The sequence below is a fragment of the Octopus sinensis genome, linkage group LG7 (genome assembly GCF_006345805.1).
Source record: "Octopus sinensis linkage group LG7, ASM634580v1, whole genome shotgun sequence".
NCBI classification, from domain to species: Eukaryota; Metazoa; Mollusca; class Cephalopoda; order Octopoda; family Octopodidae; genus Octopus; species Octopus sinensis.
Window position 1 is genome coordinate 99645058 of NC_043003.1, and position 12500 is coordinate 99657557.

Below are 12500 nucleotides of genomic sequence, written 5' to 3' on the forward strand. Positions count from 1 at the left end.
AAGGTGTTCATACATTGTAGTGCTGGTGTGCCTTTAGTATAACGTTAGGACAATTGCTCCTGACTAAATAATAGTAGGGTGTTATGGAAACAACGCATGCGTGCATATACGCAAGTAAAAGTACGTATATATTTGTGTATATGTATATGTTTAACTTGGTCTTAACTTGGTCCTTACTCGGTTCGTTTGGTCCCTTTTTAACAGCAACCACAAACTGCATGTGTCATTTCACCTCCAGCAATAAAGAGAAATCTCTATATTTTTTCCATAACTGTTATCTCTGAAGAGCGCAGGCTGTTATCTAACACACCGTTGAATCCCTAGTGCGAAACCGATTGGTAATCCTGGCTGAAATGGATATATAATACTTTACGCTTCAATCGATATATGTGTGTGTCTGTGTAAATAAGCGCACACACACACACACACATACACTCACACTCACACACACACACACACACACACACACACACACGCACACACACACATATCTATATATATATATGTATATGTATATATATAAATCTGATATCATTTCGCAATCCAACCACTTTGCTAGTTCTTGTTCAAATGACTTCAAATTTTGACATCTTGTGTAGAAACAGGTCAAAATTTTATGTTTAATGTTTGATATGTTTATCTTTTGAGGTATAGAAATGGCATTCACTGGAAGAGAAAAGGCGTTTTGTGTGTTATAGTATGCTCGAACACAGTCGAAAAAGACTGTGCAGCGTGCATTTGTGAGAGAGTTCTCTAAAAAGTCACCAACGGCAATGTGGATTTGGACAAGGCACAAAAAATTGAAAGAGGAAGGCTGTCTGTGCATGGCAAAAGGATTTGGACGACCACTAACATCGGAAGAGATGGTCAGCGGGTTCGCCAAAAATTCTTGTGAAGCCCCAAGAAGTCCATAACAAGAACTAGTCTGGAAACCCAGATTCCTCCAACGACAGTTTGGTACGTCTTGAGGAAACGCTTGCTAATGAAACCATACAAGCTGCAGCTCAATCAGGTCATAACGGCAGATGACAAGCAAAAGCGCAAACAATTCTGTGTTCATATGCAAGAGAAACTTGAAGAGCCGAGTTCAAGGAACGTCTTGTTTTCAGTGATGAGGTCACATTTCATACGAATGGCAAAGTCAATAAGTATAATGTTCGCATTTGGGGCGAGGAAAATCCCCATAACACAGCTGAGCATAAGAGGGACTCACCAAAAGTGAATGTGTTCTGCACCATCTCCAAGAAGCATCTTCATGGCCCGTTTTTCTTTGAGGGGTAATGTGACCGGCGATGTTTATCTGCAAATGCTTCAGAACTGGCCAAGGAATGAGCTCATTGCAAACGAACATGAAGATTCCATTTTTCAAAAGGTTTGGGCTCCACCTCATTGGAAGCTCATTATGCAGGCTTATCTCAATGATAATCTGCGAGGGAGATGGATCGGGTGTGCTGGTGATGTTGAAACGGCCGCCACGTTCACCTGACCTGACACCTTGCAATTTTTTTTCAATTGGATAAATGAAATTTAATTAGTTTAAATATTTCCAAATGCATATAAATATTACTTGCTGCCGTTAGACATCCTAAAATACTGTTAAAAGGTTTACAAATTGAAAATATAGAAGTCCAGAAAATGCTTATGGGTAATGGGCAATCCTATACTCCCGTTGAATACTTTATACATACATGCATATATATTTGTGTGTTTGTGTATGTATGTATGATATGTATATACATAAAGATACACATATATGGATGGAAGCACTCCGTCGGTTTCGACGACGAGGGTTCCGGTTGATCCGAATCAACGGAACAGCCTGCTCGTGAAATTAACGTGTAAGTGGCTGAGCACTCCACACACACGTGTACCCTTAACGTAGTTCTCGGGGATATTCAGCGTGACACAGAGAGTGACAAGGCCGGCCCTTTGAAATACAGGTACAACAGAAACAGGAAGTAAGAGTGAGAGAAAGTTGTGGTGAAAGAGTACAGCAGGGATCACCACCATCCCCTGCCGGAGCCTCGTGGAGCTTTTAGGTGTTTTCGCTCAATAAACACTCACAACGCCCGGTCTGGGAATCGAAACCGCGATCCTATGACCGCGAGTCCGCTGCCCTAACCACTGGGCCATTGCGCCTCACACATATATATATACAGATAAGGAAATAATTATTCCTGTTCCTGCTGTTTTCATCTACCAAATACACTCACAAGACTTTGGTCGGCCCGAGGTTATAGTAGAAGACACTCGCCCAATGTGTCACGCAGTGGGACTGAACCCGGAACCATGTAGTCGGGAAGGGAGATTATCACACAGCCACGCCTGCGCCTAAATAAATATATACAGAGAGAGAGGGAGAGAGAGAGAAGGAGATCCACGTGTCGAATTCTGTACCTGCAATTATAGAAACAAGTGATATGTATACATGTGGGTTCACATACACTCGCATATACGCATATACGCGCGCGCACACACATACACAGGTATGCACACACACACACACACACACACACACACACATAATGAAGTATTTTCTTTCAGCAGTATAATGGCTGATGTGCTAGAATTTATGTTTATATTTCAATGGAGTAACATGAGTGGTTTAAAGTAAACGCAATTCGCCATTGTAACCTGTTACTTTGAAGGCGAGGCTAATTGTTCCCTCAAGTTGGAATTTGAAACTAAACCAGTAATTGGTGTGGCTTCCTTCTTCTCTATCAAACAAATATCCACACCGCCGCCGCCACCATCGCAGTTACCTCATCTTTACCTTTACTGCATTCGTCATTCATCTACGATATATTGTTAATGTGATGAGCTGGCAGAACGGTTAGCACACCGGGCGAAATGCGTAGCTGTATTTTGTCTGCCGTTACGTTCTGAGTTTAAATTCCGCCGAGGTCGACTTTGCCTTTCATCCTTTCGGGGTCGATTAAATAAGTACCAGTTACGCACTGGGGTCGATATAATCGACTTAATCCGTTTGTCTGACCTTGTTTGTCCTCTCTGTGTTTAGCCCCTTGTGGGTAGTAAAGAAATAGGTATTTTTCAGGGTCTTTGCTTTCTGGATTTAAACACTGCTGAAGTCATATTTACCTTTAATCTTTTCGTGATCGACAAAATAAAGTACCAGTCAAGTACTGTGTATACACACTCACATATCTATAAATATATACGTGAACATATATAAATATATGTATATAAAAATATTCACACACCCACACACGTGTGTATGTATGTTTGTGTGTGTGTGTGTGTGTGTGTGTGTGTATACACACTCACATATTTATACATATATACGCGCACATAAACATACACTTATTTAGATATAAAGCAATGATGTGATGATATGTGTATATATGTGTGTGTGTGTGTGTGTTGTGTATGAAACGCGGGGTAGATAAAACAGGGGACAGCTGATGAAAGGATTGTTCTTTATGTTGCCTGTCTCGTTTCTCTGTTTGTTTCTTTCTTTTTCCGAATAAAAGATCGTTTTCCATGTTTTTGTTTTTTATGTTCCCGTTTCTCATTTTGTTCACATTTTTTATGTCTTGTACCCATATATGCATGTATATATACATATATATGTAGGTATGTACATATATGTATGTATATATGCATATGTATTCATATATATTATTTTTTATTATTATTTATATATATATATATATATATATATATATAATAATAAATATATAATAATAATAATAATATAATAATAATAATAATAATATAATAATAATAATAATATAATAATAATAATAATAATAATAATAATAATAATAATAATAATAAATCTGAAAATCTGACATAGAAAGACTATATATACACACGTATAGAAGGTGGTAGAGGCCTTATAAATACAGCTGGAAAACTACTATAAATAACCACCATAGGACTGGCAAAATATATCTACTTCAGAAGGAAGGAAAACTGATCCAGATAGCGGCAAAACACGAGCAAAACAAAAAATTGTTCTCAGTATTTAAGGAAGCTGACAAATACAAACAAGAAATCATACTCACCACCTAATAAACATGAAGAAGAAGAAGAAGAAGAAGAAGAGAAGAAGAAGAAGAAGAATAAGAAGAAGAAGAAGAAGAGAAGAAGAAGAAGAAGAAGAAGAAGAAGAAGAAGAAGAAGAAGAAGAAGAAGAAGAAGAAGAAGAAAAGAAGAAGAAGAAGAAGAAGAAGAAGAAACGAACAAAAGCTATAAAACAAATGAAATCCAAACTAAAAATAGAACAGCAAAACGACCACATGATAAAACGATGGCAAGAAAAGCCCCTTCATGGTAAATACTGGACTAAACTAAACGCAAAAGAAATAGACAAAGAAAAATCCCAGCAATGGTTGAGAAGCTCAGGACTCAACGCAGAAACAGAGGGATTTTTAATTGCAGCACAAGACCAAAGCCTCCCCACCAGAAATTACCAAAAACATGTAATGAAAAGAAATATTACAAGTAATGCAGAATATGTGGAGATGGACAAGAAACAATAAATCATATTATCTCTAGCTGCCCAGTCCTGGCTAAGAAGGAATATATTCCAGACATGACAGAGTTGGAACCTACATACATTGGAAGCTATGCCGACATTATGGAATAACACAGAAAAAAGATGGTATAGGCACACACCAGAAAAGGTCACAGAAAACGAGAAAGCAACCATACTCTGGGATATGCCGATACACACAGATAGAGAAATTAAGGCCAACAGACCAGATATAGTTGTCAGAGATCGTGAAGAAAAAAATGCTTTCTAATTGATGTATCAATACCGGCAGATGACAACGTGTCTCTAAAAGAAATGGAGAAACTCTCAAAATACAAAGACCTGGAAATAGAGGTAACTAGAATGTGGAATCTGAAAACAGAAACATTTCCTATCACAGTAGGTGCATTAGGCATGATAAAAAAATATTCAGACAAATACATAACAAAAACACCAGGACTTACAAACACATATAACATACAGAAAATTGCACTACTAGGCACTGCACACATCCTACGCAGAACACTTTCCATACAATAACCATCAGAGCATCACAACAAATCACAGCACATACCCAAGGCACACAGAGCTGCGCTCGGTAGTGAAATGAAAGCACGCTATAAAAATAAAACTACTGAATAATAATAATAATAATAATAATAATAATAATAATAATAATAATAATAATAATAATAATAATAATATAATAATAATAAGGGTAAAATTAATTAATTAATAATTAATAATTCCAAGTAGTGATTCGGTATGTAAAAGAGTTGTTTCTTACAGTAGAAGAAATAGCTAGTTTTTTTTTTTTTTTGGGGGGGGGGGGCTGCTATTTCTAAAGTTCGGTGTGCGGTGAAGTAAATTATTTTGCCTAACCCTTATTATAATATATATATACATATAAATGTATGTATGTATGCATGTATATATGTATGCATGTATGCATGCATAATGTATGTATGTATGTATGTATGTATGTATGTATGTATGTATGTATGTATGTATGTATGTATAAATATATGTAAACAAATATCTACACACTTATACTATATGCACTCACATTTGCATATGAGCATATACATATATTAGATGGAAAAATGCGAGCATGAAAAGTCATATTCTTCAGATTATAAACTTGGAAAAGTACAGGACAAGTTATTACACCTGTAAAAGTATAGGACAAGCTATTACTTGTAGTAATGTAAAGAATAAGAAACTTTTTACTTAAAGAATGCCAGTTCTTCTAATTTATCACTCTTTACAGTATTCATCTTCTAAATTTATTGTACAAAAAAGTTCAGCTAATATGTAAGTTTTTCTAATTAGTCACTTTTTTCTGTATTTAAGGTAGTAAATTAGCCAAATTCTACTTAAATAAGTACAGTGTTATTTGTAAACTATAATAAAATAATTTTTAATATTCAAAATGTAATTTTAGCTGCAATATTTTAAGTAAAAAATTTCTTGTTCTTTACTTTACTGAAGGATTAAAATTAGTCAATAAAAGAATAAAAGAATATATTTATATATTATTTTATTCTTTTATTTGTTTCAGTCATTTTACTGCGACCATACTGGAGCACCGCCTTTAGTCGAACAAATTGACCCCAGGACTTATTCTTTCTAAGCCTAGTATACATACATACATACATACATACATACATACATCATACATACATATGCGCGCGCGTGTGTGTGTGTGGGTGTGTGTGTATGTGTGTATGTGTATGTATATATATATATATTAATGTTTGCTTTTATCTTCAGTTATAATTAAAAGCAAATCTTACATTAATATAATAGGTTACTCCAAACTTTTGTAGAGTACAAATTCATTATTCTTATACAAGAATGGTGTTGACAGTGACTTTGAAGTCTCGCCCAGCTAAGTCATCGTGGCTAATGTACATACATATGTATGTAAGTTTATATGTATGTATGTATGTATGTATGTATGTATGTATGTATGTATGTATGTATGTATGTATGTATGTATGTATTCTAATTTATAAACGATTGTTGTTATTATCTATTTCTTTGTCTGCACTGACAGAACTGACGATTCTAACGGCGTTCCAGTCATTTCCTTCCCGCCTATTATAGACAGTACATTCTGCAATGTGCACACCAACTGCGTAGGCGATACCTTATTTCTCGAAGTATTAATAGGTACTATGGTAAGGCACATTCCACCTAAATGTTATTAAATATAAAGCGGGTGGCATAATTCACTGTTGTAAACACGAAGAGTTTTATGGCATTGGTCCGTGGTGACTTTTGCTGAATGTAAATGTTTTTTTCAAGGAAAAGCTACTTAAGCGAAACCATCGTCTTAAGTAGAAACGGGGATTCATTTTCCTGGTGCTTAACATTTTAGGAAATTGAGTTAAGCAGCAGTAGCAATGGCAGCAGTAGCAATGGCAGCAGTAGCAATGGCAGCGTAGCAATGGCAGCGTAGCAATGGCAGCAGTAGCAATGGCAGTAGTAGCAATGGCAGCGTAGCAATGGCAGTAGTAGCAATGGCAGCGTAGCAATGGCAGCAGTAGCAATGGCAGTAGTAGCAATGGCAGCAGTAGCAATGGCAGCGTAGCAATGGCAGCAGTAGCAATGGCAGTAGTAGCAATGGCAGCAGTAGCAATGGCAGTAGTAGCAATGGCAGCAGTAGCAATGGCAGTAGTAGCAATGGCAGCAGTAGCAATGGCAGTAGTAGCAATGGCAGTAGTAGCAATGGCAGCGTAGCAATGGCAGTAGTAGCAATGGCAGCGTAGCAATGGCAGCAGTAGCAATGGCAGTAGTAGCAATGGCAGCAGTAGCAATGGCAGTAGTAGCAATGGCAGCAGTAGCAATGGCAGTAGTAGCAATGGCAGCAGTAGCAATGGCAGTAGTAGCAATGGCAGTAGTAGCAATGGCAGCGTAGCAATGGCAGCAGTAGCAATGGCAGTAGTAGCAATGGCAGCGTAGCAATGGCAGCAGTAGCAATGGCAGTAGTAGCAATGGCAGCAGTAGCAATGGCAGCGTAGCAATGGCAGTAGTAGCAATGGCAGCGTAGCAATGGCAGCAGTAGCAATGGCAGTAGTAGCAATGGCAGCGTAGCAATGGCAGCAGTAGCAATGGCAGTAGTAGCAATGGCAGCAGTAGCAATGGCAGCGTAGCAATGGCAGTAGTAGCAATGGCAGTAGTAGCAATGGCAGCGTAGCAATGGCAGTAGTAGCAATGGCAGCGTAGCAATGGCAGCGTAGCAATGGCAGTAGTAGCAATGGCAGTAGTAGCAATGGCAGCGTAGCAATGGCAGCAGTAGCAATGGCAGCGTAGCAATGGCAGTAGTAGCAATGGCAGCAGTAGCAATGGCAGCGTAGCAATGGCAGCAGTAGCAATGGCAGCAGTAGCAATGGCAGTAGTAGCAATGGCAGCAGTAGCAATGGCAGCGTAGCAATGGCAGTAGTAGCAATGGCAGTAGTAGCAATGGCAGCAATGGCAGCGTAGCAATGGCAGTAGTAGCAATGGCAGTAGTAGCAATGGCAGCGTAGCAATGGCAGCAGTAGCAATGGCAGCGTAGCAATGGCAGTAGTAGCAATGGCAGCAGTAGCAATGGCAGCGTAGCAATGGCAGCAGTAGCAATGGCAGCAGTAGCAATGGCAGTAGTAGCAATGGCAGCAGTAGCAATGGCAGCGTAGCAATGGCAGTAGTAGCAATGGCAGTAGTAGCAATGGCAGCGTAGCAATGGCAGCAGTAGCAATGGCAGTAGTAGCAATGGCAGCGTAGCAATGGCAGCAGTAGCAATGGCAGTAGTAGCAATGGCAGCAGTAGCAATGGCAGCGTAGCAATGGCAGTAGTAGCAATGGCAGCGTAGCAATGGCAGCAGTAGCAATGGCAGTAGTAGCAATGGCAGCAGTAGCAATGGCAGCGTAGCAATGGCAGCAGTAGCAATGGCAGTAGTAGCAATGGCAGCAGTAGCAATGGCAGCAGTAGCAATGGCAGCGTAGCAATGGCAGCAGTAGCAATGGCAGTAGTAGCAATGGCAGTAGTAGCAATGGCAGCAGTAGCAATGGCAGCGTAGCAATGGCAGCAGTAGCAATGGCAGTAGTAGCAATGGCAGTAGTAGCAATGGCAGTAGTAGCAATGGCAGCAGTAGCAATGGCAGTAGTAGCAATGGCAGCGTAGCAATGGCAGCAGTAGCAATGGCAGTAGTAGCAATGGCAGTAGTAGCAATGGCAGTAGTAGCAATGGCAGCAGTAGCAATGGCAGTAGTAGCAATGGCAGTAGTAGCAATGGCAGCAGTAGCAATGGCAGTAGTAGCAATGGCAGCAGTAGCAATGGCAGCGTAGCAATGGCAGCAGTAGCAATGGCAGTAGTAGCAATGGCAGTAGTAGCAATGGCAGTAGTAGCAATGGCAGCGTAGCAATGGCAGCAGTAGCAGCAGCCTGTGGGAGTTTAGGGTTTATTGAAACTACCTCACAAAACTTGCCAATGACATAAATATGGCAATCACCCGTAGACCAATAAATAAGTTTCTAACACGCTGAACAGCGATGCGATTTCAACATTCGATCAAAGCATCATGACGATAAAATCTTTAATCATGGGTACATTATATCAGAGTTATCCTTTGGCTAAACAACAACCACAGCAGCAGCAACATTCCTGGAAATAATACTTTCTTTAGTGTTGACTTCATGTCCCCAGCGGTGTGTTGACGTTTGTGTTATTAGTGTAGCCTAAACTAGTTCGACACCTCAACGATTTGTGATCGAATCCAGTAGACACTTTTGATTTTTAGTTCTCAATTTTCCATAAGAACAAGTACCAGTGATGTCTAGTTCCAGGTTAGGCTCCACTGAGCTAATCTATGATCAAAGGTATTCCAGTCATGACCATTCTGTCATTTTAGCCGTATGTGTAATAAGGACTACATTTTCTAACGGCGTTCTAGCTGTGGCTCTTTCGCCTTTTTTTTATATGCATGGAAATCTGGACTATATAAACAAACAACTTTCAGGGTGTGACTCTCCCGTCTTTTTCTTATATACAAGGAACCAACAAAAGAAACCCACGACCACATTTTCCAACGTGTCTTACCTAAAGGAGTGGGAAGGGGTTTGAGAAAGATCCAACTTTTATTTCTAGTTGAATCCATCAAAAAGAATAGAAATAAAGAAGACGAAAGAAGGAGAAATGAAATAGAAGAAAAAGAAGTAAGAAGAATGGGGAAGAAGGTAAGAAAGAAAGAATTATCAGTGTTACGTTAATTACAATTATACGCATCGATGTGAGCATGCGCGAAAACTGATGTAGTGAAGACAACGAAAGAAATGGAAATCAACAACAGCGACAACAACAACAACAACAGAAAAGACGAAAGCGAAACTACGTAAACATGGTACAATTAAAGTGTAAATAATATTGATTTCTTAAGGATAAGGACACACCATAATGTGAAAATAATGTCAACTAAAGGATGGTGGGATCACAACCGCAACAGCAGCAGCAGCAGCAGCAGTAGTAGTAGTAGTAGTAGTAGTAGTAGTAGTAGTAGTAGTAGTAGAGTAGTAGTAGCAGTAGTAGTATTAGTAGTAGTAGTAGTAGTAGTAGTAGTAGGAGGAGGAGGAGGAGGAGGAGGAGGAGGAGGAAGAGGAGGAGGGTTGTAGTAATTGTCGTAGAGGAGGAAGAAAAGAAGGAGGAGGAATGGGAGTAGGAATAGGTGAGGTGGAGGTAGTGGTCATGGGGGTGCTGGTAATGACGCTGGTGCTAGTGCTGGTACTGGGGTGGAGATGATGTTACTGGAAGAGGAAGAATTTCGATTGAAGACTTTATTACGTGAACAAATGTTCCGGAACCCTGCCACCGCCACCACCGCCACCACCGCCACCACCGCCACCACCACCACCAACAACAACAACCTGAACTATCGTAATCATTATTATTTTACCATAATCAGCACCACTATCATCACAAAAGAAGCACCAACCACGACAACAACCACGTCTGCCACCATCATTATCACACCTACTATTCATATCCTTACAAATATCCCCACCACAGCCACAAATACCATCACCACCACCACCACCACTGCTACCACTACTATTACCTCAGCCTCAATTAGCAAAAATATATGGCTGCCATTTCAGATGAAGTGATTAATATCGATTACGGTGAAGTAGGCAGAGGTCAACTGTTCATTGGAATACGAATATATTGCATAATTAAGTTATCGTTAACATAGTTAACGTTGGGAACTTCCAAAAAATAACTGAAAATAATTGTGGTGAGGAAGAAATAGTATTAATCAATGACTCATTCTATGATACATTTATTATAGTAAGTAAAGAGGACACTTTTGGTTATATTATGATCTCATCAGCAAAATATAATATTCACCTTTTATTTTTGACTAGATTTGGAAGCACTTTATTTTGACTTGGCACAAAAGCCCTTTCTTTTTCATTATGCGCGAACGCATACGCGCCCGCGCGCGCACACACACACACATATTTTTATGCATATATCTGTATATGTGATCTATGTATATGTATGCATATGTATGTATATGCATATCATGTGTATTAGTATATATGTATATATATATATATGTACTATATATATATATATATATATATATATATATATATATATAATATATATATATATATATATATATATATATATATATATATATATATATATGAGTGTATTTTTACCTTGTTAACAATTAACACGAAAAAATAAATAAATAGTTACCAGGGTAGCAAAAAATCTCACAAGTAAAGAGGTTGTAACTCATTGTTTATAAAGGTAGAAACTTCGGGTTTACGTGGAATTTTTTGTATAATATATGAATAAATAAATGGAGTTTAACGCAGGTAAACTCCATTTATTTATTCATATGTATGTATGTATGTATGTATGTATATGTATGGTATGTACTCATGTACTAGGTACATATGATATATGTGTATATATATACATATAAATCATCTTGCCCCCTCCCCTCTCACTCCTTTCATGCTACTTACACCTGCTGATTTCTATCAGTCTTTTCTATCGTTCGCTTTCTTGTAAAATTGTCACTAGCCATACACATTTACTTTTTTATATTTCGATCGAAACTCTTTTTGTAATTTTCTGGTATGCTATTCTCTGATCGTTTTTGTTTCGTTAATATTATCTATTCATCAGTGTTTATGGTGCCTGGTACCAGTCTTTGTCTCTGTCCTGTGTATTTTCAGTTTTAAAACTTGACTTTATTTTGCTTTGTCTTTTACGCTAGCACTTTCCAGACTAGCGTTTCCAAGCTTTTTCACCGCATCGAAATTCTAATGACTCTGGATAAAACGGTGGCTGAGGAAATATATGTTTATATACATCATTCGTAGATGCTATAAAAAACCTAAGAAGACCAAAAGGACGATTAAAGGGTGAAATGGAAAATTGTGGACAACAGGATCAACGGTATTTGAAGCGTGTGCTAAGATCATGAGGGGTAAAATTTCTTAGTTTAAATATCAGGTATTTCTCTGTAGATCTTCACCGATTAAAAGAACAACATAGTGGACAGAGATGTGTCCGCGTGAGTTAAATTGACGATATACATTTATTTCCTGTGCGTTAATACAAAGATCTAATAAGTGCACCAGAAACGTCTCTTCCATATGACGATACGCTTCGCCTAAGTATTTAAGATAGCTTGAGGGAAAAATTAGATAAGGACCAAATGTTTTTGCTAGCCCTCACGGAATGACGAGGCCCATGCCATTGACATTTAAACTGAAGAAACTTTGTGAGTGTGAGTTAACGATTAAAGGAAACATTATTTTCAGAGAGACAGCTCCAGAAGTTTGCATTATGGTAGTGTAGATGACATGTAGAATGGTTCGGAGCATTTTTAGTTCTGAGAATCAAAATTCGTAGTAATAAAAAGTGACAAAGAAAGAAAGAAAGAAAGAAAGAATGAATGAAAGAAAGAAAGAAAGAAAGAAAGAAAGAATGAAAGAAAAAA

General features: G+C 38.3%; 1 protein-coding gene across 4 annotated transcripts in view; it reads right to left on the reverse strand.

Annotated features, from left to right (window-relative positions):
- The window catches only part of LOC115214217, a 293684-nt gene that overhangs the window by 235376 nt on the left and 45808 nt on the right, over nucleotides 1–12500 (reverse strand). The window contains exon 2 of one of the 4 annotated variants that reach the window (XM_036504991.1): nucleotides 212–348. The exons of 2 other annotated variants lie outside the window; for them this stretch is intronic. In XM_036504991.1, coding sequence (XP_036360884.1) covers nucleotides 302–348 — 47 coding nt within the window. In that variant the 3' untranslated portion in view covers nucleotides 212–301. Of the gene's footprint in view, nucleotides 1–211; nucleotides 349–2283; nucleotides 2398–12500 lie in introns of those variants that run through there. One more of the 4 variants, XM_036504990.1, reaches the window with a different exon arrangement.